Source organism: Pristiophorus japonicus, chromosome 2 (genome assembly GCF_044704955.1).
Source record: "Pristiophorus japonicus isolate sPriJap1 chromosome 2, sPriJap1.hap1, whole genome shotgun sequence".
NCBI classification, from domain to species: domain Eukaryota; kingdom Metazoa; phylum Chordata; class Chondrichthyes; family Pristiophoridae; genus Pristiophorus; species Pristiophorus japonicus.
In genome coordinates, this window is record NC_091978.1 from 252,146,850 (window position 1) to 252,174,423 (window position 27,574).

General features: G+C 43.8%; 1 protein-coding gene across 2 annotated transcripts in view; it reads left to right on the forward strand.

Moving 5' to 3' along the window:
- Positions 1–307: 307 nt before the first annotated feature.
- The window catches only part of arsj (arylsulfatase family, member J), a 28,918-nt gene continuing 1,651 nt past the window's right edge, over positions 308–27,574 (forward strand). Inside the window, exons 1-2 of one of the 2 annotated variants that reach the window (XM_070864107.1) lie at positions 308–1,103; positions 24,194–25,023. In XM_070864107.1, coding sequence (XP_070720208.1) covers positions 796–1,103; positions 24,194–25,023 — 1,138 coding nt within the window. In that variant the 5' untranslated portion in view covers positions 308–795. Of the gene's footprint in view, positions 1,104–24,193; positions 25,916–27,574 lie in introns of those variants that run through there. The other variant, XM_070864100.1, reaches the window with a different exon arrangement.

The window sequence follows — 27,574 nt, forward strand, 5'->3', positions numbered from 1 at the left end:
AGGGCTATCTCTCTGGGACAAACTGCAGCTCACTGAATCCAGGCATGCCGTCCTCTATTATAACACATTTGTTTATTTTTTCGCATTCTTTAAAATAAATGCAAATCCCAACCCTGTTACTCATTAAATGATAAGGCTCTATTATGAGTTTTGTGGGATAAATGTGAGTGCGGCACATTCCTGGTATTTCATATGTTATCTGATTGGCATTAAAGCACTGTAGCAGGGTTGGGCAGCTGAAGGTTCGCCCCTTCCGCCCGCTGTATAAGGGAGCAGTGCCCTAGTTCTGAACGTGGTTATATGGCAGATTGTGTGTGCTGGCAAGATATTGGTTATCAGTCGGTCACCGTGTGCTGGACGCTGCGGACTTTGTGAAAGAACAATGAGCGAGGTGGGCGGAGAGCGGCCACACCGAGGATCAGCTCGACCGAAGGAGAAAGGAAAGCAACTCTCGCAGAAACGCCAGCAGCTCATCTGACACACACACACACAGACATATACATACAGCATCTCCGTGCATGAAGTGAACTCCAGTACAAGAGTCCAGGATGGTGAACACAAACCCCGGAGAAGATCCCAACGCCAGTCTGCAGAGTTCAATCTGAATGTGCCTGTCTTTTCTTTGCAAGAAAGTAACTTTTTTCATATTTATATATATTTTAAAAAGGCACCGTGATTATATTTCACCGAGTGCATTTTGAAGCGACGAGTCTGTAACACTGTTTAAGTGCTCCGGAAAACTGAGCTTTTAATGTCTCAAAGGAAAATCGTGAGAGGGAAGATCCCCGTCTAGTCATGTTTGGTGCTCTGGCTGGTTTTTCAGTGGCGAGTTTACTGACGTTTGGTTACTTGTCCTGGGACTGGCTCGAACCTGGACTCGAAGACCCCGGTTTAAAGGATCTGCTGATAGATAGCGTAAATCCGTCTAAACCTCACATCATCTTCATCCTAGCTGACGATCAGGGCTTCCACGATGTGGGTTATCACGGATCCGAGATCCACACCCCTACCCTGGACAGACTTGCTGCTCAAGGGGTTAAATTGGAAAACTACTACATCCAGCCCATCTGCTCCCCGTCCAGGAGCCAACTCATCACAGGCCGGTTAAGTACTGAATATGTTTCTCCTCGCCCTCCAAAAATAACATTTGTGTTATTATAAAGAGTCGTAATGATTATGCGTATGTTTGCAGGATCCGATCGAGGCACAGAACTACTTTAGGCGATTTCCACATAGTTTGTCAGTTAATTTAGATCTAATATATTACTGCAATGAATTACCAGGTTCCAGTAGCAATTGGCAGTTGGGTATTGCTTTTATTGTGTTAGCATGATGATACCTGCAGGTAATGCAAATAAAAACAGCAGGTGAAGTTATAAATCCCTGCCTGAATCCTGTTAACGTGCTGCCAATTGCTTGTATATATTTCTTCTAGATTAAGAGTAAAAACTGCATAGTGTGTGGCAATAGGTAAAAGTACGGTTCTTAAAAATGACTGGGCCTGAAATCCCGGCCTCACTGGGTCCGTACAGAGTGTGTACGGACCCGGGGAGGCATCGCAAAAGCGATGCGCATGCGCCGAAAACCGGCTTTTCCGATCTGTCAATTTCTGGCTTGACAGATCCTCCACATCTTCGGGAGAAGGACATTGCACTATTTGCCCATCTCTTGCCCAGCGAATGTCCTTTAAACTCTTGCGCCTGGTAAAAGCAAGCGCATAGCCTACTTTTACCAGCTTAAAAGTTTTAAAACATATAAAAAACATTTAAAAATAAAATTTTAAAAACACATTTTTATGTTAAAAAAACCCTGCCCACTAAGGTAAGTTTATTTTAAACTCCGATTACAAAACTTTTTTTTTTTGAATCAGGAAAATATTTTTTTCTAACACATTTATTAACTTTAATTTAAATTAATTTTAATTATGTGAGGTGTTTTGTTTATGTGTTGTGTTTAGTGTGTTTGTTTATTTCTCATTAATAGCAATGAGAACTCATAGATACGGCATTCTTATTGCTATTAATGAGAATACTGTACCTGATTTGTTGTGCAGTCAAACGTCACTGCACCTTTTGCATCTGAACGTCGAGGACAGGAGCGCGCTCCAATGCGCGGGAAGAGAAGGCCTCCCCACCGGAATAGCAGGTGCCTCCGAGACCACCAGGTAAATTCGTAAAAAATTCTCGGGTTGTAGGCGTTTGTCCAAAAGAAGCCTCCGACCGGAATTTCAGGCCCATTGTATTTTCCATGAGGTGCTGGCAGAAGAGGTAAATAGTGCTTGCTTGACTAAAAACGTTCTGTAATTCTTCACAGCAAATACTTGGAAAAGGTTTCCTCCAAGCCCCATGTGTAAGAAAAATATAAACATATTGGCCTGGGATTTGTGGTCAGCGGCGAAGCGAAGGCGTTTGCCGCTAGCCCTGAGGTACACTTCACACAAAGATCTCTCGATCTCTGTATCATGAAGTTTGGGTTTTCCTACGTTCAAATCAACAGAGTATAATGGGAATCGCCTATTCCGAGCTGCTGTGATGTCAGCAAGCTGTCTAAGCAGCCAATCAAAATGCAGAATTCTCACAGACAGCGAACAATGAAGTGGGTAAGCTCTTAAAATTCTAACTTAAAAAAAATGTTAGCCAGAGCAAAACAAAGATTTGGGCTCTCACATGGGGAAAAGGCAAACCTGAAATAAAGATGGACAAACATAAAAACATTTTTTTCAAACGTTTCTTAAAAACTTTAATTTTATTAAAATGGACAAATTTCATACTGTGCAAATTTAAAATTAGATTTTCAGGCCCTCAACATTTGTTTATCAGTAATCACACTGTTAAAACCCTTTGGGTGTAGCTTTTAGTGGGGAATTTAACAGCATAATAGGTGAAGTTTCTCCCGGTTGAAGTGATTACACTGATTGCCGGCTCCGTGGCATGGTGGAGCAGGTGGGGTAGGAGGGAACAGCACAGCCTGTGTCAGAGCAGTGAATGTCAGATCACAACTTCCGGATTTCCGCATGGGTCTGCGCATGCACCAAATCCTGAAATTGCGTTCAGTTTCAAAGGCAGAATGACAGTGAACGCTGTTAGTTCACCGTCATCCGGACCATAAACTCCAGGTCGTTCTTTAGATATGATTTTGATTTTGTTACACATAGGGCACAGAATAATTATTCCTGGTGAATTTGAGCTGTAGCCCCTCCAAGGCCAACATATCTTTCCTGACGTTTAGTGCCCAAAACGGAACAAAGTAGTCCAGATGGGGTGTGACAAGGCTCTGTACAACTGTGTCAGCTGTGGTTCAGTTGGTAGCACCCTCACCTCTGAGTCAGAAGGTTGTGGGGGTCAAGTCCCACTCCCGAGAATTGAGCACAAAAATCTAGGCTGTCATTGAGGGAGTGCTGCAATGTCGGAAATGCTGTCTTTCGGATGAGAAATCTGCTCTCTCAGGTGGATGTAAAAGATCCCATGGTACTATTTCGAAAAAGAGCGGGGAAGTTATCCCTGGTGCCCTGGCCAATATTTATCCCTCAATCATCATCACTAAAAACAAACAGATTGGGCCATAATTTGCGGTTCCTACGGGTACGTACGAGGTGTATATGTGCCTGTAGGGCCATGCAAGTTCGTGGTTTAGGCATGCTAAGCGCATGCGCTAAAACCCAGAACTTGCGATCTGTCAAGAATCTTCTTGGCAGATTGCACTCATCCCGAGGGAGGATCTCCACATGTGGAGAGTTGGGCTATTTTACCAACTTCCACCCAGCGAATGCCCTTGAAATTCTTAAGCTGGATAAAAGCAGGCTCCACTTCCTGTTGGGCGGTGTCTGAGGTGCTACATGGGCAGGATCGGCAGCGCTACACAGCCTTTCCACATAGCACTGATGCGTTTAGATGCCCCTCCCCTTCCATTAAACTCTGCAGGCTCTTTGATGGCCTCCACTGGGCCACCAGGGCTGCGTAGTTTCGTGGCCACTAGCACCAAAACAGAGTGCCGGGCTGCACGATGGCGGCCCAGACCACGTGACATCGATGGAGCACAGGTCGACCGGTGACTCGGCCAAAGAAAAAATGGTGGCGTGCGGCGCAGCACACATCCCCTTTAACTTCTGCCCTGTGAGCAGAGGTCGGCCCGGTTCACGACTTGCGAGAATGGCGCAGGCATTGCAAGCAACAGCCTCGTGGGGCGCTGGCCAATTTCCACCACGGGGTAGAAAGTGGTCGCTGCGGGGCACAAAGGGGTTGCCGCACACGCCGATGCTGTCATCGCCAGAGGCATGTCAGCCTGGAGCGTTACTAGTGGGATGCAGCACTATCATGTTCGCGCCTCTACTAACTCCCGCGGGAGCCGGAAGCAACCCCCCTCCTTGGGCGAAGACTGGCTCGCCACCCCGGAGACGCTAACGAGAGGTGCACAACAAGGGAATTTCGCCCCCTGGAGTTGTGGTGAAACAAAGGGATTTATGTGTACATGTACACAAATCATTAAAAACGAGTGTACAGGCGCAAAAAGTAACTTGATAAACCAATGGAATGTTGGCTTTTATCTCAATGGGGTTGGAATACAAAAGTAATGAAGTGATGGTTCAGTTGTACAGAGCCATGATCAGACCCCATTTGAACGACTTTGTTCAGTTTTGGGCACTGAACTTCAGGAACGATTTCAACAAATATCCACTATAAACCCACTGACTCGCACAGCTACCTGGACTACACTTCCTCACACCCCACTTCCTGTAAGGACTCCATTCCATGTTCCCAGTTTCTCCACCTCTCATCGCAACTGTTCTGACAGTGCCACCTTCCATATTAGTGCTTCCGATATGTCTTCCTTTTAACGCAATCAAGAATTTGCCTCTACCGCAGTTGACATGACCCTCGACCGTATCTGTTCCATTTCCCGCACTTCTGCTCTCACCCTTTCCCCTCACTCCCAGAACCATAATAGGGTTCCCCTCATCCTCACCTTTCACCCCACCGGCCTCCACATTCAACGGATCATTCTCTGCTATCTCCAGCGTGATCCCACCACCAAACACATCTTCCCCTCCCCTTTCAACATACTGAAGGGACCGGTCCCTCCGCGATACCCTGATCCACTCCTCAATCACCCTCAACATCCCCTCCCCTTCCTACGACACCTTCCCATGCAAGCGCAAGAGATGCAACACCTGCCTATTTACCTACCCCCTTCCCACTATCTAGGGCCCCAAACACTCCTTCCAGGTGAAACAGCAATTTACTTGTACTACTTGCAATTTAGTATACTGTATTCGCTGCTCACGATGTGGTCTCTTTTATTTGGGGAGATCAAATGGAGATTGGGTGATCATATTGTGAAGCACCTCCGTTCAGTCCGTAACCATGGCCATGAGCTTCCAGCCGCCTGTCACTTTAATTCTCCGCTCCATTACCACTCTGACCTCTCTGTCCTTGGCCACTTACACTGTTCCAATGAAGCTCAATGTAAGCTCAAGGAACAGCACTTCATCTTTCGATTATGCACTTTACAGCCTTCTGGACTCAACATCAAGTTCAACAATTTCAGACTATTATCTCTACCTTTATTTTTTCACATGGCAGCTATTGATAATTCTGCCATTCCCATTTACACTTCTTCTAGACCCATCTTTTGTTTCTTTACTTGTTCCATTACCATCTCCTTTTGCTTTGTACTATCATCCCTCTTGTCATTTAATCACTCCTGCCTTCCACCCCATTACAGACCTTCCTTTTTGTTCTTTCCTCCCCTGCCCCCTTTCTCTGCCTCTGCACTTGCTTAAAATCTGTTACATCTCTTAACTATTTCTAGTTCTGACGAAAGGTCATCGACCTGAAATGTTAACTCTGTTTCTCTCTCCACAGATGCTGCCTGACCTGCTGAGTATTTCCAGCATTTTCAGATTTTATTTCAGGAAAGATATGTTGGCCTTGGAGGGGGTACAGCTCAAATTCACCCGAATGATACCAGGGCTTAAAGGGTTAAATTGTAAGCACATGTTGCATAAACTTGGTTTGTATTCTCTTGCATTTAGAAGGTTGAGGGGTGATCGAATGAAGTATTTAAAATTGTAAAGGAATTCAATAGGGTAGGTACAGAGAAACTATTTCCACTGGTGAAGGAATCCAGAACAAGAAACAAGAGGGCATAATCGTAAAATTAGAGTTAAGCCATTTAGAAGTGAAATCAGGAAGTTCTTTTTCACACAAAGGGTAGTGGCAATCTGGAACACTCCCCAAAAGGCTGAAACTTTTAAGACTGAGATCGATATTTTTTAGGTAAGTGCTTCAATGAATATGGAGCAGAGGCAGATAAATGTTGAGGTGTACATCAGCCATGATTAATTGAATGGATGAACAGGCTCAAAGGGCTGAATGGCCTACTCCTGTTTCAATGTTCTTATCTGGTGCACTACTGGTTTGGCCAATCATTGTGAGATCTGGTTGGATCACTACTTAGGCTTACTGTCCTCTGCTAAAACCTTTCAGTATTCTAGGATTAAACCCAGAGGAAAAATACAATATTGGAATTTTCTCCATTATCAATCAACTCCTTAAACCCCTCTCCCTTAATCCATCTAGCCTCAGCTCGAACAGCAAGTGTGAGGAGTTTATTGATTTCTTTGTCAGAAAAATAAGACATCCAGTATTGGATAAGCTACAATTTCCTCCAGTTAAACCTTAGGAAGACCAAAGCCATTTTGTCCCTGTTACAAACTCTGCCTCAAACTTAGTTGCCTAGGTTACACCCTCTGGAATTTTTACTACAAACCTCTCTGTCTCACCAGCGCCCTCATCCAATAAGACACGACTCAAAACCCACTCTTTCACCAAGCATTTGGTCACCTCCTAATATCTCCTTCTTTAACTTGGTGTCTGTTTATTTTCTTACACTTCTGTGAAGTGCCTTAGGTAATTCTCTACATTAAAGATGCTACGTAAATGAAAGTTGTTGTATTTTTCACAGTCTTGATTAACATAGAATCGTAGAAATTTATGTCATTCGGCCGATTGTGTCTATGCCGGCCGAAAAAGAGCTATCCATCCTAATCCCAATTTCCAACTCTTGTAGGTTACTGCACTTCCAATGCATATCCAAGTACTTTCTAAATGACCTGGAAATCGCAGCCTCCCCGGTCCGTACGGAGTGTGTATGGACCCGGGAAGGCATCACGAAAGCCGGTTTTCAGCGCACAATGCGCATGTGCTGAAAACAGCTTATCCGATCAAGCTCCAGCATGACAGATCCTCCACCTATCGGGAGCGAGGACATTTGTATGGGCAAGATTGCAGTATTTACCCATATCTCACCCAGCAAATGTCCTGAAAACGCTTGCACCTGATAAAAGCAGGTGCATAGCTTACTTTTACAGGCGTAAGAGTTTTAAAACACACAAAAACATGTTGGCCCTGAAATTCTGGTCAGAGGCATCCTTTGAACGAAGGCCTCCGACCCGAAATCTCTCTACGAATGTACCCGATGGTCCGGGAGGCGCCTTGGATTCCGGTCGGAGGCCTTTTTTTCCCACGCTTCGCAGTGCATCCACATCTTCTAGATACGGACGGAGAAGCTGGAGACACATGGGCCTGGACCACCAATCACGATACAGTATTCTCATTGGTCGTAATGGGAACTCTGATTCTCCGAGTTTCCATTACTATCAATGCGAATAACCCCCTAAAACACCCAATTACAACATAATAAATTTTTTAAAAACACCACACATATTTAAAATTAATTGAAATTAAAGTTAACTAAATGTTTTAGAAAAAAACAATTGGGGGGATTTTTTTTAAATGTGTTTTAATAGGGTTTAAAATTAATTTACCTTAGTGGACAGGGTTTTTACTTATTTTTATGTTTTAAAATTCTTAGGCTGGTAAAAATAGGCTATGCATCTGCTTTTACCAGGCATAAAAGTTTGAAGGACATTCGCTGGGCAAGAGATGGGCAAATAGCCCAATCTCGCCCGCGCAGATGTCCTTCTCCTGGGGATGCGGAGGACTGATCAGAAAAAACAGTTTTCGGCGCATGCGCATTGCATGCCAAAAAACGGCTGTTGCAAGGCCTCGCCGGGGTCAGTAGGTATTCCGTACGGACCCAGCGAGGCCGGAATTTCAGGGCCATTAAAATAAAATTTTAAAAACACATTTTATTATTAAAAACCCGGCCCACTATGATAAGATTTATTTTAAACTATAATAAAAAAAATTTTTTTTTAAATCGGATTTTTTTTTTCTGAGACATTTATTAAGTTTAATTTCAATTAATTTTAACTATGTGAGGTGTGTTTTTTATTTTTTACTATGGTGTTTAGAGTTTTTTTTCTTCCTCATTAATAGCAATAAGAACTTGTAGATACGGAGTTCTCATTGCTATTAATGAGAAAGCTGTGGAATACTGTACCTGATTGGTTGTGCAGTCACACATGACTGCACCTTCTGCGTGGGCACCTCGAGGACCGGAGCTCGCTTCGCTGCGCGGGAAGAGAAGGCCTCCCCACCGAAATCGCACACTCCTCCGGGACCACCAGGTAATTTTGTAAAAATTCTCCAGTCGGAGGCGTTCATCCAAAAGAAACTTCTGACCGGAATGTCAGGGATTGTGATGAGGGTTTCTAAACCGTACCATCCTTTCAGCAGTGTGGTCCAGGCTGCCACCACCCTCTGGGTAAAAATGTTTCTCCTCAACTCCTATCTAATCCTTCTACCAATTACTTTAAATCTGTGGGAATCTATGCAGGGAGGCAGAGGGAAATAAAAGGGAGACAGAGGCAAAAGATAGACAGGAGAATAGTAAAAGTGGAGGGCAGAGAATCCCAAGGCAAAAAACAAAAAGGGCCACATTACAGCAAAATTCGAAAGGGGCAAGGTGTGTTAAAGGGACAAGCCTGAAGGCTCTGTGCCTCAATGTAAGGAGTATTCAGAATAAGGTGGACGAATTAACTGCGCAGATAGCAGTTAATGGATACGATGTAATTGGCATCACAGAGACATGGCTCCAAGGTGACCAAGGCTGGGAACGCAACATCCAGGGGTAGTCAGCATTTAGGAAGGATAGACAGAGTAGAAAAGGAGGCGGGTTGGCATTGCTGGTCAAAGAAGAAATTAATGCAATAGTAAGGAAGGACATTGGCTTGGATGATATGGAATCGGTATGGGTGGAGCTGCGGAGTACCAAAGGGCAGAAAACACTGGTGGGAGTTGTGTACAGGCCACCAAACAGTAGTAGTGAGGTGGGGGAAAGCATAAAACAAGAAATAAGGGATGTGTGCAATAAAGGTACAGCAGTTATCATGGGCAACTTTAATTTACATATAGATTGGGTCAACCAAACTGGTGACAATGCGGTAGAGGAGGATTTCCTGGAGTGTATTAGGGATGGTTTTCTTGACCAATATGTGGAAGAACCGACTAGAGAGCTGGCCATCCTAGACTGGGTGATGTGTAATGAGAAGAGACTAATTAGCAATCTTGTTGTGCGAGGCCCCTTGGGGAAGAGTGACCATAATATGGTAGAATTCTTATTAAGATTTAGAGTAACACAGTTAATTCAGAAACTAGTGTCCTAAACGTAAGGAAAGCTAACTTCGATGGCATGAGGCGTGGATTGGCTAGAATAGACTGGCAAATGATACTTAAAGGCTTGATGGTGGATAGGCAATGGCAAACATTTATAGATCACATGGATGAACTTCAACAGTTGTACATCCCTGTCTGGAATAAAAATAAAACAGGGAAGGTGGCTCAACTGTGGCTAACAAGAGAAATTAAGGATAGTGTTAGATTCAAGGAAGAGGCATATAAATTGGCCAGAAAAAGTAGCAAACCTGAGGACTGGGAGAAATTTAAAATTCAGCAGAGGAGGACAAAGGGTTTAATTAGGAGGGGGAAAATAGAGTATGAGAGGAAGCTTGCCAGGAACTGACTGCAAAAGCTTCTATAGATATGTGAAGAGAAAAAGATTGGTGAAAACAAACATAGGTCCCTTGCAGTCAGACTCAGGTGAATTAATAATGGGGAACAAAGAAATGGCAGACCAATTGAACAAATACTTTGGTTCTGTCTTCACGAAGGAAGACACAAATGACCTTCCGGATGTACTAGGGGATCGAGGGTCTAGTGAGAAGGAGGATCTGAAGGATATCCTTATTAGGCAGGAAATTGTGTTGGGAAAATTGATGGGATTGAAGGCCGATAAATCCCCAGGGCCTGCTTGTCTGCATCCCAGAGTACTTAAGGAAGTGGCCCTAAAAATAGTCGATGCATTGGTAATCATTTTCCAACAGTCTATCGACGCTGGATCAGTTCCTATGGACTGGTGGGTAGCTAATGTAACACCACTTTTTTAAAAAGGAGGGAGAGAGAAAATGGGTAATTACATCAGTAGTGGGCAAAATGTTTGAATCTATTATTAAGAACATAAGAACATTAGAATTAGGAACAGGAGTAGGCCATCTAGCCCCTCGAGCCTGCTCCGCCATTCAACAAGATCATGGCTGATCTGGCCATGGACTCAGCTCCACTTACCCGCCCGCTCCCCGTAACCCTTAATTCCCTTATTGGTTATCAGCGCATTTGGAAAGAGGTGACAGGATTGGACCAAATCAGCATGGATTTATGAAAGGGAAATCATGCTTGACCAATCTTCTGGAATTTTTTGAGGATGTAACTAGTAGAGTGGACAAGGGAGAACCAGTGGATGTGGTGTATTTGGACTTTCAAAAGGCCTTTGACAAGGTACCACATAAGAAATTGGTGTACAAGATCAAGGCACATGGTATTGGGGGTAATGTACTGGAGTGGATAGAGAATTGGTTGGCAGGCAGGAAGCAGAGAGTCGGGATAAACGGGTCCTTTTCAGAATGGGTGGCAGTAACTAGTGGAATACTGCAGGGTTCAGTGCTGGGACCCCAGCTCTTCACAATATACATTAATGATTTGGATGAAGGAATTGAGGGTAATAGCTCCAAGTTTGCAGATGACACTAAACTGGGTGGCGGTGTGAGCTGTGAGGAGGATGCTAAGAGGCTGCAGGATGATTTGGACAGGTTAGGAGAGTGGACAAATGCATAGCAGATGCAGTATAATGTGGATAAATGTGAGGTTATCTACTTTGGTGGCAAAAACACGAAGGCAGAATATCATCTGAATGGCGGCAGATTAGGAAAAGGGGAGGTGCAACGAGACCTGGGTGTCATGTCATCAGTCATTGAAAGTTGGCATGCAGGTACAGCAGGTGGTGAAGAAGGCAAATGGCATGTTGGCCTTCATAGCTATGGGATTTGAGTATAGGAGAAGGGAGGTATTACTGCAATTATACAGGGCCTTGATGAGGCCTCAACTGGAATATTGTGTTCAGTTTTGGTCTCCTAGTCTGAGGAAGGACGTTCTTGCTATTGAGGGAGTGCAGCGAAGGTTCACCAGACTGATTCCAGGGATGGCTGGACTGATATATGAGGAGAGATTGGATCAACTGGGCCTTTATACACTGGAGTTTAGAAGGATGAGAGGGGATCTCAGAAACGTATAATATTCTGACTTGACGGGACATGTTAGATGCGGGAAGAAGGTTCCCGATGTTGGGGAAGTCCAGAACCAGGGGACATAATCGAAGGATAAGGGGTAAGCCATTTAGGACTGAGATGACGAGAAACTTCTTCACTCAGAGAGTTGTTAACCTGTGGAATTCCCTGCCGCAGAGAGTTGTTGATGCCAGTTCATTGGATATATTCAAGAGGGAGTTAGATGTGGCCCTTACGGCTAAAGGGATCAAGGGGTATGGAGAGAAAGCGGGAAAGGGGTACTGAGGTGAATGATCAGCCATGATCATATTGAATGGTGGTGCAGGCTCGAAGGGCCGAATGGCCTACTCCTGCATCTATTTTCTATGTTTCTTTGCCCCCTGGTTATTGACCTCTCTGCTAAGGGAAATAATCCTTCCTATCCACTCTAGCTAGGCTACTCATAATATTATACACTTCAATTAAGTCTTCTCTCAGCCTAGAACAATCCCAGACGATCCAGTCTTTCTCCAGTCCTGACAATATCCTTTTAAATCTCCTATGTACACACTCTGGTACAATCACATCTTTCCTGTAATGTGGTGACCAGAACTATATGCAATACTCTAGCTGTGGCCTAACTAGTGTTTTATACAGTTCAAGCATAACCTCCTTGCTCTTATATTCTATGCCTCAGCTAATAAAGGAAAGTATCCATATGCCTTCTTAACTATCTACCTATCCTGCTACCTTCAGGGATTTGTGGACATGCAATCCAAAATCCCTCTGATCCTCTCTACTTCTCAATATCCTACCATTTAATGTCTATTCCCTTGCCTTGTTAGGCCTCCCCAACTGCATTACCTCTCACTTCTCTGGATTGAATTCAATTTGCCACTTTTCTGCCCACCAGACCAGTCCATTCTCTGTGGAATATAAAGCTACTTTCCTCACTATCAATCACACAGCCAATTTTTGTATCATCTGCAAACTTCTTCATCATGGCACCTACATTGAAGTCTAAATCATTGATATATACTACAAAAAATCAAGGGACCCAATACTGAACTCTGCGGAACACCACTGGAAAGAGTCTTTTAGTCACAAAAATACCAGTCAACCATTACCCTTGCTTCCTGCTGCTAAGCCAATTTTGGACCCAACTTGCCACTTTCCTTTGGATCCCTTTGGCTTTTACTTTTCTGACTAGTTTGCCATGTGGGACCTTGTTAAAATCCGTGTAGACTACATCAAATGCACTAACCTCATCAAACTTCCTTGTTACCTCCTCAAAAAAGTCGATCAAGTTTGTCAGACACAACCTTTCCTTACCAAATTCATGCTGACTGTCCTTGATTAATCCATGTCTTTCTAGGATGCGTTTATTTGTACTAACTGAATTGCAGCTGTTTCTCTGATTGGCTCTCCATTATCACATGACCTGTTGCTGATTGGTCCCCTTGGAGGATAAGCCACACCCTGGAGTTTCTCAGGAATGTGTAAATGGAACCGCCCAGCCTATCTGCACATTGTAACATGATTCATTTGGACTTCAGAAGTCAGAATGGAGACATCCCTCCCCCAGCCGAAGTCCCTCCTTGCCCCAGCGCAAGTGTATCCCTCCCCTAGCCAAAGTCCCTTACGCCAGCACAAGTGCTGCCTCTCCAAGTGTATCCCTCCCCTAGCCAAAGCCCCTCCTTACTCCAACGCAAGTGCATGACCTTACCACACCACCATCCGCCCCCCTCCCCCCACCACTCCCCCTCCCCCCCGCCATATATAGGGCATTGTGTGCAGATTGTTAACAGTTTTATTGGGTATGAAGTGAATAGTGACAGTCGTGACTTCTGGATTTTATCCACTCCAATGATGTCAGGTGTGGGTGTAAAGGGGGTTGGAAGAACGTGATTTGTCTTCCCTGAGTTCCTCCCCCCCCACCCCATCTTTCTCTCTCTCTCTCTCTCTCTCTCTCTCTCTCTTCCCTCCACCCCGCCCCCCCCCCCAACAACCAGGCTCTCTCTGCCACACTCCCTCAAAATCAGGCTCGCTCTCTCCCCCTCCTCCCCCCTCCCCCCCCCCCTGCCCACAAACTAGGTGCTCTCTTTCTCTTTCTCTCTCTCTGGTCGACCCTGGTCGCCTGCCGGCTCTCTCTGCCCCCTGCTCTCCACCCTGCTCAGGGCTCGGGAGCCCAGCGGGGAGCTTAGGGGCACAGCGGGGCGCTCGGGGCCCAGCGGGGAGCTCGGCGCTCAGGGGCACAGCGGGGAGCTCGTGGGCCCAGCAGGGAGCTCGGGGGCCCATTGGGGAGCTTGGGGCTCGAGGGCCCAGCAGGGAGCTCTGGGACGCAGCGGGGAGCTCGGGGCTCGGGGGCCCAGTGGGGAGCTCGGGGCTCGGTGGCCCAGCAGGGAGCTCGGGGGCCATTGGGGAGCTTGGGGCTCGAGGGCCCAGCAGGGAGCTTTGGGACCCAGCGGGGAGCTCGGGGCTCGGGGGCCCAGTGGGGAGCTCGGGGCTCAGTGGCCCAGCAGGGAGCTCGGGGGCCCAGTGGGGAGCTTGGGGCTCGAGGGCCCAGCAGGGAGCTCTGGGACCTAGCGGGGAGCTCGGGGGCCCAGTGGGAGCTCGGCGCTCGGGGGCACAGCAGGGAGCTCGGGGCTCTGTGGCCGGTGACTCAGCAGGCAACGTGGTGTTCGGGGCCGGTTCTGGCTTCGGATCGGGCATCAGTGTGGGTGGGGGAGAGGAGGACGCATGCGCAGAAAAGGGTTAATGTAAATTGCGCTGGGCGGGGGCCGGGGGTGGAGTCGGTGACTATTTCTCCTAACTCTCGATTCTCCGCATGTGTCGGGAGATGCATGTGCAAAATCGAGAGTTCGGTCAAATAGTCACTCTGGTCTTTCTAACTGACGATTAATACTGTCCCTCAGAATTTTTTCCAATAATTTTCCCACCGCCGATGTTAGGCTGACTGACCTGTGATTACTCGGTCTATTCCTTTCTCCCTTTTTAAACAACGGTACAAAGTTAGCAGTCTTCCGGCACCACATCTGTAACCAGAGTGGATTAAAAAATAAAAGTCAAAGCCTCTGCTATTTCCTCCCTTGCTTCTCTTAACAGCCTGGGATACATTCCATCTGAACCTGGTGATATATATACTTTCAGGGATGCTAAATCCCTTAATATTTCCCCCCTCACTATGTTTATCTTATCTAGTATTTCACATTCCTCCTCCTTAACTACAATATCTACATCGCCCTCTCTTTTGTGAAGACAGATGCAAAGTATTCATTAAGAACCATACCCACGTCTTCCATCTCCACACACGTTAACTTTTTGGTCTCTAATAGCCCTACTCTTTCTTTAGTTATCCTCTTCCTCTTTATGTATTTATAAATACATTTATAAGTCAAGGGTTTTTCCTTGATTTTACCTGCCAATATTTTTTCATGCCCTCTCTTTGCTTTCCTAATTTCCTTTTAATTTCATCCTTGCACTTTCTATACTCCTCTGGGCTCTACTTAGCTCTCACTATCTGACATAAGCATCCATTTTTTGCCTTATCATACCCAGTATACCTCTTGGCACCCAGGGGGCCCTAGATTTGAGAGCCCCACCCTTTTTCTATGTGGGTACATATTTGCTCTGAACCCTCACTATCTGCTCGAATGCCTCCCACTGCTCTGTCACTGATTTACCTTCAAGTAGCTGTTTCCTGTCCACTTTTGCTAAATCACATCTCAGCTTAGTAAAATTGTTCTTTCCCCAATTGAGAATTTTTACTCCTTTTTGTCCTTTTCCATAACTACACTAAATCTGACTGAATTATGATCACTACCATCAAAATGCTCTCCCACTGGTACCCCTTCCACCTGCCCAGCTTCATTCCCTAAAACATGCTAAATCCTGAGCACTTATCGATGCATCCATTCAAAACACACAATCAGGAAGATGTATTCTTGCAGTATATATGAGGAAGAGGGGAGTTGGGGGCTTGCTGAGATTTTTCCCTCCTGATCATGGTAGAATGCAACACGTGGCAAAATTTTACCAGCCTCCAGTAAATGGGTAATATCCTGATAACATTTTATGGTAGATAAAGAAGTTCCTGTGCAATTGGAAATCACAGGGAAAAATAGTACAACATCTTACGACTGATATCACTGGGATCACTAAACAGAAAGCAATACATTTAGGAACTAGGAGAAGCGTATCGGGTTTGATGGAATAATTAATCCATCCCACTGATAATACATACTCGTTAAACTATGATCCCTCACACACAAGACGCCCTTTTGCAAACAACCTCAACAAACACCTATCTGTGCCAGGTATGGTTTTAGTTTTGGGGGACTAGTGTTCTTTATACTGCAGCATAGAGACTTTTGGCTGCTGTTCTAATTGGTATCTACTGACTGAGTTAATTCTGTCATCAGATTTGAGATTATAAAGTACCAATATTGTACCTGTGCAATTAGTACTGCAAGAGAAAATTCTAATAGACCAAGCAAGGATATTTTTAAATTCATGTCTAGTTTTGAATAATCTGTATTTTGCCCACTTCTAAATTTTGCCTGTTCATTCATGCAAAATCTATACACTCTGACTTATGCTGTAAATTATTGTTCCAAGACGATATAGCCCTTTTAACCTGAATTTATAGTGCAACAGAATGACTTCAACTATACACATTCATATTACCTCCCAGTAATTTAAGATTGTTTAAAAATCTCTCATGGCATTGCAGTGATGCAGCAAGATGCTGCTTGCAAGCTTGCTTGGATTGGTAGGATGTAGGATCACACTTACATGCCTCTCAGACAGCAAGTTCCTGATTTCTTGTCCATGATATGACACAGGCTGCCAAGCAGTCGCACAGTGTTTTCACACAGGGACACAAGAAAAATAGCTGACCAAGTCAGGAGCTGATTATGGAACAGTTTCAGCAGAGGATTGGAAGTAGAATTTCTCACCCTGAGAATTGTATGTGTTGCATAAGATTTAAAAAGTGGAAAAAAATAGTGAGTAATTGGACTAGGAAACTTGGATCTGATTCCCAGTCTTGGCTGACATTGACATTTCGGCTCCCATCAGGTGGTTTAGATTGATTGAGGCGTTAGGTGCAACAGTAAGTTAAACTGAGATGTTTATCTTAAAGCTGTACTTTATATCCAGTTCCGGATGTTGGCAGGGCACAGGGAATGGTCGTAGAAACTATGGAATTATCAGCGGTCATTCACTTGTCCACTGAATACGAGAGACATAGTTGTGATAAAAACTGTGTTTTTTTACCTTTAGCAAAATGTGTATATATATATCAGAAAGTCAGGACAAATGTATTTTAAAAATTGACTGCAGCTACCTGTACTGAAAAATTAATTCCACAGTCTCTGTGTCTGGAAAATTGTAAATGTAGAAAATGGTGCATATATGTTCAAAATTTCCACAACAGGCAGCTATCATGATATCCGTTGTTGTTAGTGCCCTTTCCTGTGCTCAGAAACTGAATAGATCAAAATCTGGTAGTTAGGCAATTTTTCTTGAAAATGCTAATGTATATCAGTCAGTCTACAGACTAGGAACATGCTTGAAAGAGAAATGTTTCAATATTAATAACACCTGTGAAAGGAAAGGCTTGTTTTTGCATGAAGCTTCTCAATTTTAGTTCTGTTTAATTTACAGCTGAGCTCCATGCAGTAGACAGGAATTTTGCACCATCCAAATACAACCACTGTATCAGGAAATCGGCAAGAGCTTGTTTCATCCCAAAGCCTTGCAAATTATCAGACCAAATATGTGCCAAAAGAAATGTGTTAACCTCTAGTGAAATTATTCTCTTTATTGTTATCTTAGTGTTTGTACCATCACTATCTTGTATCTTTCTGCTTCTATGTAATTCTCTCACTTGTAAATAGATCTGACTATTAGGCTTAGCCTCCGTGTACGCTGACAGTGTGGCATTTACCACTTCATGGAGCAGAGAGGAGATCTTGGAGGGCACCCCATGTGATCTCTTGTGGAATATGCTGTAGCTAAGGAGGAATTGTTAGTCTGTGTATGCCATTCACAGCACACATAAGAGTACAGATTTTTATTCATAAGAAACTCAACCAGCTTATAGAAACTGCATTTCTGCCATGAATAGAGGGCAAAGTTTTGAAAGAAAGCCTGAACCATAACAGTAGTCATTCAGTGATCTAGTCTCAGATCTTGAAGCAATGAAAACTATTTACTAGTGTGGATCATATCTGCTTTATGAAATACGTTACTCAGAAACTTCAAAAGAAAAATTAAAGAAGCGGATGGACAACATCCTGGTTCACTCTTCTGTCCTTTCAAACTACCTCATCTCCAACATCCCTTTCTTCTCCAATGTTCTTGAATGTGTTGTTGCCTCCCAAATACGTGCCAATTTTCTTGCAACTCCTTGTTTAAATCTCTCCAATCTGGTTTCTGCCCCTAACCCTAACTGAAACAGCTCTAATCAAAGTCACAAATTACATCCTCTGTGACTGTGACTTTGGTGCACTCACTATCCTCATCCTTCTTGACCTCTCTGAAGTCATTCTCTATCTGCTCATCTGCTGCTGCTTGCCCTTGCAACAACGTGCTAACCCTTGTCCCTCTCTTTTTCTCTGCCAATCAGATAAGTCGGGTCATGGAGTCACACAGACTGAAGGGCAGAATCCTCCCAATGATGTGCCATTACTCTTTCTGGCCCTTCCAAGCACCAGCACAAAAATTGGCATCCTGGGTGGCATTGATAATCAGAGGCATCTGAACAGGGTGGTTCACCAAGCACGTGAGTAGGTGCTGGTGAAAAAGGCAGTTCAGGAAACAATTTATTGGAGGGTAATCTTGTGTCCTAGCCCTGCTGAAGCGGATGGAGATATACACTAAGAATTAATGCATTGGACCAGGGACATTTAGTTGCACATCGACATATGATGTGGAGTGCACTAGCAGCTTGTGTGGGTTTCAGCGCATGGCATCAACAGGCTGCGTACCGTCACCTCAATGGCTGCTGCGGCTGTGCCTTCCCTGCAGGAGGCTATGGTACCAATAAAAGGATCTGTCAGGGATGGTCACACTGGGGTCATGCAGACTCTGGATTTCAGCATCTCCTCCGCCTTGGACAAGCTCCATTTACCCTGCACCTGTTCCCATGTAAATCTAAATGAAACAATGTGGCTGAATTTTCATCTTACTACCAAACTGTTTTTTGGCAGTGAGGTGAACATTTCAAAAAATGTCTTAGCACCCTATACAATTTTGGAGGGGGCATTGAAATAAATGACCACACTCATGCCTGCTCCACGCAATGGAACTGAAAGTAGAGCAGCCTAACGAGCGGTCCTTAAAGGGTCCTGTGGAGGCAGTTCCAAAAAAAGGAAACTAATTTTGACTTTGTGCAATAATGTAAAACTGGCAGTGCTCCATTCTGCTGTGCGGCAACATCACCATGAGCAGCGACCCGTTTTCACCCCGTAGCTAAAATTCAGTAGCGGCCCCTGAAGCTGCGCTGAGCGATGCAGTGACGGCTTCAGGAACGTAGGCCGCTCGCAAGGCAAAATTTAAAGGGGAGGTGGCGATTTCAAAATTGAAAAAATAGCCGACTTACAAGTCGCGGCTTTTTTCCTGTTGAATCGTGGGGTCCACTCCGCTTGTGTGCCGGGCTGCTGCCTCGGCACCCCACTCTCTAGTGCTCCAGGGATGGCCCTGTTTCCCACACACTGAGTCAGCAGCTTGGCCCTCTCCTTTAATGAAGGGGAGGGCCCTGTCTACCACCATGTAGCACTGCGCCCCTCACGGAGCCCTTCTGCCCCACTCGCGCCCCGCTCGCGCCCCACAGAGCAAGTGGAGGGCAATAACCTGAATATAAGTTGCGGGGCGGGACTTCCGCGCCTAGCACAGGAACTCCTACCTCACGGCTGTTACCGCCCCCAAACGGATTCTAGATTCTAGAAGCTGGATTCTAGCTGCGAACATAGGAAACATGTTTTGAAAAAGCCTGCCAAATAACATAGCTTATAACATAGCTTCTGTTTAAAATAAGATAAGTTCTAGTTGTTTCAAATACAAAATACTCATTTTTTATACAATCATTTACACATTCGTGAGAAGCAATTACCAGGGTTAGATATAATTACGGATGCCTGATTATATCTGGCTATTATCTCGCATACAGACATTACCAAATAAAATTTTAAGAAGTAATAATTTAGATGTTTCCTCTGGAACATTAATTTCCTTATCAGATCTTAATATGTTGCAGGCTATCATTATTTAGGTGATTTTTTAATAAGTTTTTGCTGCCTGCCCTGTTTGAGGCCCATAATAGGGAACACATTGTGAAGCTCTGCCAGTAAAATTCCACATGTATTACAGCACCATTAGTTAGACCACAAAGTGTAGAATGGGTTTTAGCTTTCAAATGTGCAGAAATGTCAGAAAGAATCAAATGCACTGAACAAAGTTAAGCTGATTCTTTTCGTACAGTTTGTATTTAACTACATTCTTTTCAATCTACTAAATGTTCCAGTTTAGAATGGGAACAATTCCAAATAGTTTGCGTTCTGATTGTACACGTAATAAATACGGCTAGTAACTGGATACTTTAAAGGGGCATTGTTATCCCATTAGAGACATGAAGGAGGAGAATAATTATGGTAACAGCTTGTAGTTGTCTTATCTCTGCTTCTAGTGGAAACATAACTAACCACCCTGTGCCGTGTTATCAGCAATGCTGCTTCTGAAGAGTTTACATGACGATAGTACATCTGAAATTCTTCAATGACAGCACTATTTCAGAAGAGCATGATAACCTCAGGCTGCCACCATCTTGAATGTCAAAAAATTAGTTTGGTTAATTACAATAACACCAGACTCCAATCGGAAGCCAGAAGTTCTGTAGTACAACATATGTTTTAAAACTATTAATCCAGATGTATAAGTCCGTTATGATCTTTCCAATTAGATTTCATTCAGGTTTTATTCATCTACATTCTTAAGCAACAAATATAAGTCCTAATTTTAATTGGGGATGTAAGTGCATCCTGCAGGGGCCGAAGTGAGCGATAGGCTCGCATAGCTGTGCCAACGTGAAGCACAGGCCATTTTATTCTTGGGCCTCGTTTAAATTTTGGAAAACTGACTGCTGTCCGAATCTTGAAGTAATAATGTAGCAGTCGACAGGCAGGAGTGGGAATTTGGGCTGCCACCGAGGACGAAGGGAATGGTTGCAGGCACTATGGTAAGTCATGGGGATGGCAAGGTCGGGAGGTAATCACAGTCAGGAGAGAAGGGGAGGTCTAAAGCTTATTTTTGAAGCCCAGGGAAGCACTCTTGCTCCTCCTGACCCGTAAAGAAATCAATAAAAAAAATTAAAAACCTACCTTGATTGGCCTCTTCTGACCTGGGTCCCTCCACCAGCAGTTTTCCTGGGCAGGTTCAGCACTCATCGAGAGTTTCAAGGTCTGGAGTTAAATTTGTGTCAGGTTTTGAATTACATCATTGGATCCTGACTTTTGAATATTTACGAGGCCCTCATCTGTGTATGGAGAGATTCTCAAGCACCTCCCGAAACCTGGGAGTAAAAATATCAGCCAGCGGGAGCCTGATTCAAATGGGGAGTAATCTGCCCCGAATTTAACTCCCCACTGGCCCTGTTCCTGTAAGGCAAAGGGGGTCAAAATCGTGGCTATAGTCATTAAAATAATGTTATGTAAATATTAGCATATAAACTCTTAAGTATGCTGCTAACAAATTGTTTTGGCTGCAATTTTAATGGAAGCATTAACTTGCTTATTTACCAAAGAATTTTGTATATAAGCATTAAATGTTCAAAAGCTAATATTCACACAGCACAATTTCAAGATTAGAATTTCTGGAGAAAGAGGATGGATGGAAAACTAGCCCGTGTTCCACTATAACTGGTTCATGGAGGCCACTTGAAAGCAATGTGGGCTGGATTCACCCTCCCACTTTGCTTCAATCTGGGGGTGGACTTCAACTCTATTTGATGCCTTCTGAAATGACACACCGACTGGATAAACACCATCCACCATTCCTTCACTCATCTGCCTTAATCCGGTCAGATTTTGTTATATTCCATTATTATTTTTGAGTGCATACATGCAATCCCAAAGGTGAAAAGACAGGAAATATTGCCAGCAAAATGAAGAAAATCCTTCATATCAACCGTTGGAAAAGACTTTTACTGTTCCAAGAAATCTGTTGGGTTCTGCCTGAGTTTAGAGAATACAGGAGATTAAGGTTAGAAAAGCATGCAATGTTCTCAGTATCAAAATTTGAAAGACTGTATGACACCACAGATTTATTTTTGAAAATAACTATATGAAGTTAATGAAAGTCCAAATTGCAGTCTTTATGAGTTTCCTGTTTACCTGATCTTGCTCCTTTCAATTTTGTGCAGATCAAGTACAGAAATGTAATATGATTTTATAACTGTGAACAGAAGTGCATACCTCCATGCTGAGAATGCTTTCTTAAGGCATCCACTTGGGCTTTAGACTTGCAAGTTATTAACGTGGAGAATTTAGGTCTGAGTTGCTGCAGCAACAGAACACCACCTGCTTGAGAATATGAATTTCTGGCTTCCCTCAGTCCTTTGAGAGTATTTTCTGAAATTGTAAAATTGTATTACTCCTAACTGGTCTGAAATGGTTTATAAATATCTATCCTAAGAAACAGGAAAGAAGAATTGAATCCCTCATATTCAATTCAAGTGGAGGTTTCTTACTCGATTAAGCATCACAGCTCACAATGGTCTGGATTTTACTGTGCAAATAATGGTGAGGCTACAGTGCTCACTGTTATTTATGCGCAAATCAGAGAACCACTTCCGGCGAGCACACATGTGCAGTTGTAAGGATTCTATGGGGGTGAAATTTACTCTTTATATAGCTCCGTTAGTGCCTCTGGCGCAATGGCGTTTTCGCCTGGGGGATAGGGGCGCCACCGTCTCCCGGGAAATTGCCCCGGAGGTTTGGGGTCGCTGACCTGGCAGCGCCGCGCCCCGCAGTTAGTGCCCTAGGCTGGCATGCAACTGGCAATGCTGTCATCGCCGTACTTGTCAACCCCTCACTGCCCCGTGCCGACCCCTTAATGTCCCGCGGGGGAAATTGCCCCACAGGCCATGAGGCTGGTAGACATCTGCTGTAAGGGCACCCCTTGAAGGGGAGGCCTTCAGCGCCCCGGGCCACCATCTTTATTTGTTGGCTGACTCTTGGGTCGGCCTGACAATAGTGGCCCTCACGTTGACCAGGCCGCCATCGGGCAGTCCAGCACTCCGTTTTGGATGCCGGGCTGCTGATCTGGTCGATCGCGTCCCTGGTGGTCCAGTGGTGGCAACCAAAGGACCATGCACAGTGAGCAGTGGCTCTCCCCTTTAATGGAAGTGGAGGAGCGTTGCAGTGCACCGGCGGGACTTCTGGACTGGGCGCAGGATGTCCCAGCCCCAGTAGGTTACTGCCCTCAATCGGGGTGAGGGGTAATTTCTAGCCCATATGACGTTAGACAAAAGATTCCTCGAGTGTGTTGTTGAACATTGGTTTATGACACAAACACCAACAGCATAACAACTATTACAGTTATATAGTAAGAACATATACAACCTGGTTTCCCCGCAGGTCCAAGGTGATCAGGCTTACCCTAGACTGTAGACATCCGACAGAACCCAAAAACTCTAAGTGTCTTGAGTCCTCCCTTTGGCTGTCTCATTCCACACATTTCAACAAGCTGACTTAGTCATCCTAATTTGGCAACGTCTTCTTCCAATATGTTCTAATCCTGTCATTGTATACAACTGTTCTGTTTATTGGCAGTAAGGAGTGGATGTGTTTAGTCAACATGATTATGGCAACCCCATCCTTATCTTAGCTCATCTGACAGTTATTGTTCTCCTGAACTTAGCTTAGTTTTCATTCTTACGCAAGCACAGACGGCGCAGTGCCTGATTGGATACTTGACTACATGCTTCTTGAACCATGCTCATACAGCAGTTAAATGCAAAAATCCAGAAGTTGTTGTCCGAGATGCACTACTTCTCCATAAGCTGTGCGAAAACAGCATATCGCCGTCTGGCTCCGCATTCAAATGTATTGAATGCCGTGAAATTCCTGTACTGATGTCATAGATATGGACTAAACTCACCACAGAAAGTTAGGGCTTGTCCATCCCAGTCTAAGTAATTTATTATGGTAAGTCTTAATTTTCAGTGCCAAACAACCTCTCTGGCACTGAAAATTAACTTTTACAAATGTGGAGTCTCATTCCTTCAGCTTTTAATTCTTGGTGGAAATTGTAAAAACAATTAAATACATTTATTTTAACTTTTTCTTTCTTTTTTATCTTTCTCTCTTAATCCTCTCTTTATTTTGCTTTCTGTGCCTGTTTTGACATTAAATTAACTATTGAAACTTACAATTCCTGGTTCAGACTCTGCACTGCTCATTAACGATTCTTCACTCTGATTGGTTAAGGAGATACATAGTTGCTTGTCCTGTTCACACAGGTCCCAGAAGGCGTGTGCTGTTTGGATATTTGGCTGACAGGAACCTACCATGCAAAACCCCATAGCGCCGATCATTCAACGCTCACAGCAAATCTGGCCCTTAGTGTAAATAAATTGAAGATATTGTATTACACAATGAAACTGATATTGATTATTTTTGGTTTGTTTTGTAGATACCAGATACACACAGGACTTCAGCACTCTATTATAAGGGCTGGGCAGCCTAACTGTATACCCCTTGCTAATGTAACACTACCTCAAAAACTTCAAGAAGCTGGCTATTCAACGCACATGATTGGAAAATGGCATCTAGGATTTTATAAAAAGGAGTGTCTACCTACACGAAAAGGATTTGATACATTTTTTGGGTCACTTACAGGCAGTGGTGATTATTACACCCATGAAATCTGCGATGGGCCTAAGACTTGTGGCTATGACTTACATAAGGATGAAAATGTGGCTTGGGAGTACAGGGCACACTCTTATTCCACTTACCTGTATACTCAAAAAGCAGTGGAAATGTTAGCATCTCACAATCCTAAGGAGCCAGTCTTTCTGTACATTGCTTTCCAAGCTGTTCACACACCTCTGCAGGTACCCCAAAAGTACCTGGGCCGGTACATGTCAATTGACAATATAGGCCGGCGGAGATATGCTGCTATGGTAACGTGTTTGGATGAAGCAGTAAATAACATTACAAAGGCATTAAAAAAATATGGCTACTATAACAACAGCATAATAATCTATTCCTCAGATAATGGAGGGCAACCATTGGCTGGTGGGAGCAACTGGCCGCTTCGTGGACGGAAAGGAACTTATTGGGAAGGAGGAATTCGTGGTATTGGTTTTGTGCACAGTCCTCTGATAAAAAACAAAGGGAGTGTGAGTCGGGGATTGATGCACATCACAGACTGGTACCCTACTCTAGTGACACTGGCAGAGGGAGAACTTGAGGAGAATTTGGATCTTGATGGATATGATATATGGGAGACAATCAGTGAAGGTAAACCTTCTCCACGGACTGATATACTGCATAACATTGATCCCCTTTACACGCGTGTTAAAAGCAGATCACCTCAGGATGGATTTGGAATTTGGGACACAGCAATCCAAGCAGCAATCCGAGTTAGAGATTGGAAATTACTGACAGGGAATCCAGGTTTCAGTGACTGGATCCCACCTCAAACATTCCCAAATTTTGGCGGGAAGTGGTGGAACCTTGAAAGAATATTATGGGCTAAAGGAAAATCAGTATGGTTGTTTAATATAACAGCTGATCCGTATGAAAGAGTTGATCTTTCTCAACAGTATCCTGAAGTTGTCAAGAAATTACTCTTGAGACTTGCTCAGTATAATAAAACTGCAGTTCCTGTCAAGTACCCCCCTAAAGACCCTCGGAGCAACCCTAACCTCAATGGCGGTGCTTGGGTACCATGGGATAATGGCAATGAAGAAGAAAATAACCTAATTAATAGCAATGCAGGAGAAAGATCGTGTAACATCTGTAACACAAAATTGCGTTTCAAAAAACCTGTTTGGGGTTAGTATTCACTTTAGAAATTTAAGTTATAAAAAAGGACAACATTTAGCAAGTGCTATGATGGCACATTACACTTTAAAATGGTGCTAATGTTAGTAATTTGTGATGTATAAACAACAAATTAATGTACAATCTGAGAGGGTACTTTTGCTTTTCCGTACCCCTCACAGGACCAACAATAAAAGATTAGTGAAGGCTGCTCAGGAGAAGAGCAGGGCTTCTCTCTGCACTTAGCGCACCAAATATAGCGAGATACAGGGTGAAAAACCTTATTAAAGCAGCAGTTGCAAATATGTGTTTATTTTTAAAGAATACATAGATTCATATCCATGGAAATTCAAGATGTCCCTTTCTTCTCAGGTGTACTTAAAATATATTTTTGTTAGCATTTGGGTCAAGTTTAGGAACAGACATTCCTAATAATAATGTTTATATAAGATTTTTAGTAGCATTTCTACTCCAAATAAAGATATTAGTATGTTCAGTAGATAAATAAAACAAAGCAAATTACTTACCTCTGGTTCTGAATATTTCCAGGAGGGATAATTTTAACTCCTGGTAGAAAGCCGGCTGGAGTGGATTTTAACTGCCGGGCCTCATTTGAAAGCCGTCGGTTAACTGCATGGCTGTTTCTGGTGGAAAGCAATAGCTGGCCAATGGGGAAGGACAAAAATCAGGTGGCCCAGTGGCAGAAGGTTGCCGGCAGCAATCTAATGTCCAGGTGGCAAGTGTTGAGAGGATCTAGGGAGTGAAGGGGCCCAGGACATCAGAAGCCCTGACTTTCAGCCCTGCTCCTCTAGGCCTCACTAAGGAAAGCTTTTTTTTTTAAACTTTCCTCAGTAGGCCTCGCTGATGTCCCAACAGGATCACTTGGAGGGGTGGCCGTGGTAGGCACGCCATTCAGGAGCGAGTTAATATTCCATCGGAGAACCATGTACTTCATGGGACCACAGTATGCATTTATTAATGTTGCTTTCGCCAGAGGCCAATGGCTGCCAAAACCCATGAAGTTAAAATTACAGATCAGTGTGAACAGAGGCAGAAATGGAGCAACTCCATTTTAGCTGCTCCACCCTCCATTCCTGCCGATCAGGGAAAGTTAAAATCTTCCCTCTAATTCCTTCATACCCATTATTCACCAATGGAAATGGAAGCTGCAAAATGTCATTGTATTAAAGGAATGTTTGACCCTGCAAGGTCATGTGTGAGAAAAAGTCCTGTCTGAAAATCATTTTTTTTTAGTATCAGCATTCAGATTATTCCCTTTCCTGCTTTGTTTGAAATCAATCTGCCTGTGCTTTTAGAATTGACAATCAATTTTTAATCATTAAATCTGCAGGACTGTACAGTGTTTAAAAACACTTAAAGAATAAGGAATAAGCCTCGTATATTGATATTGCCTGGGAGCAGCATTTCAAATCATAGAATTGATTTTCAAAATCCATCTTGGTTCCATGTCCACACGCAACAACACCTCATTCTTTTTTGTTTCCCCTTAGAGATACAGATATCACACATGCAAACAAATATTATTCTGTACAATTGTAATTGCAAAATAAGAATCTATGGGCTAGAATTTGCACTGTTTCACCACCCGGTTTCTCGGCAGTATTGGCCGTTTTGGGCGATAACCGGGTTGGCGAAAAATTCCCCAGCTGAGTTACGCCGGCGGTCTCGAGATACCACTGGAGAGTGTACAATCGGTGTGCACCGTCCTCTGATTGCCATGGCGTGATATTTGGCTCAGCGATGACCCGCAGGTAAGTATATAAAAAACGCCCTCGAGAATCAGCGGAGGTGGGCGGTAGGTAAGTAGCTCTGCAAGAAAAAGGTAATTAATTGTTTTTTTACTAATTATTTTAAAATTCTGTTTTAGTGATTTAAGTTAAAAGGGTCCAGAGAATGTTTTTATGAATTTTTATGTTACGTTTTTAGTGTTTTTCTCCTCCGAGGCCCAACACGCAGCCTCGAGGTAAATTTATTAATTATCGCCCATTTTTTTTTAGGAACCGCC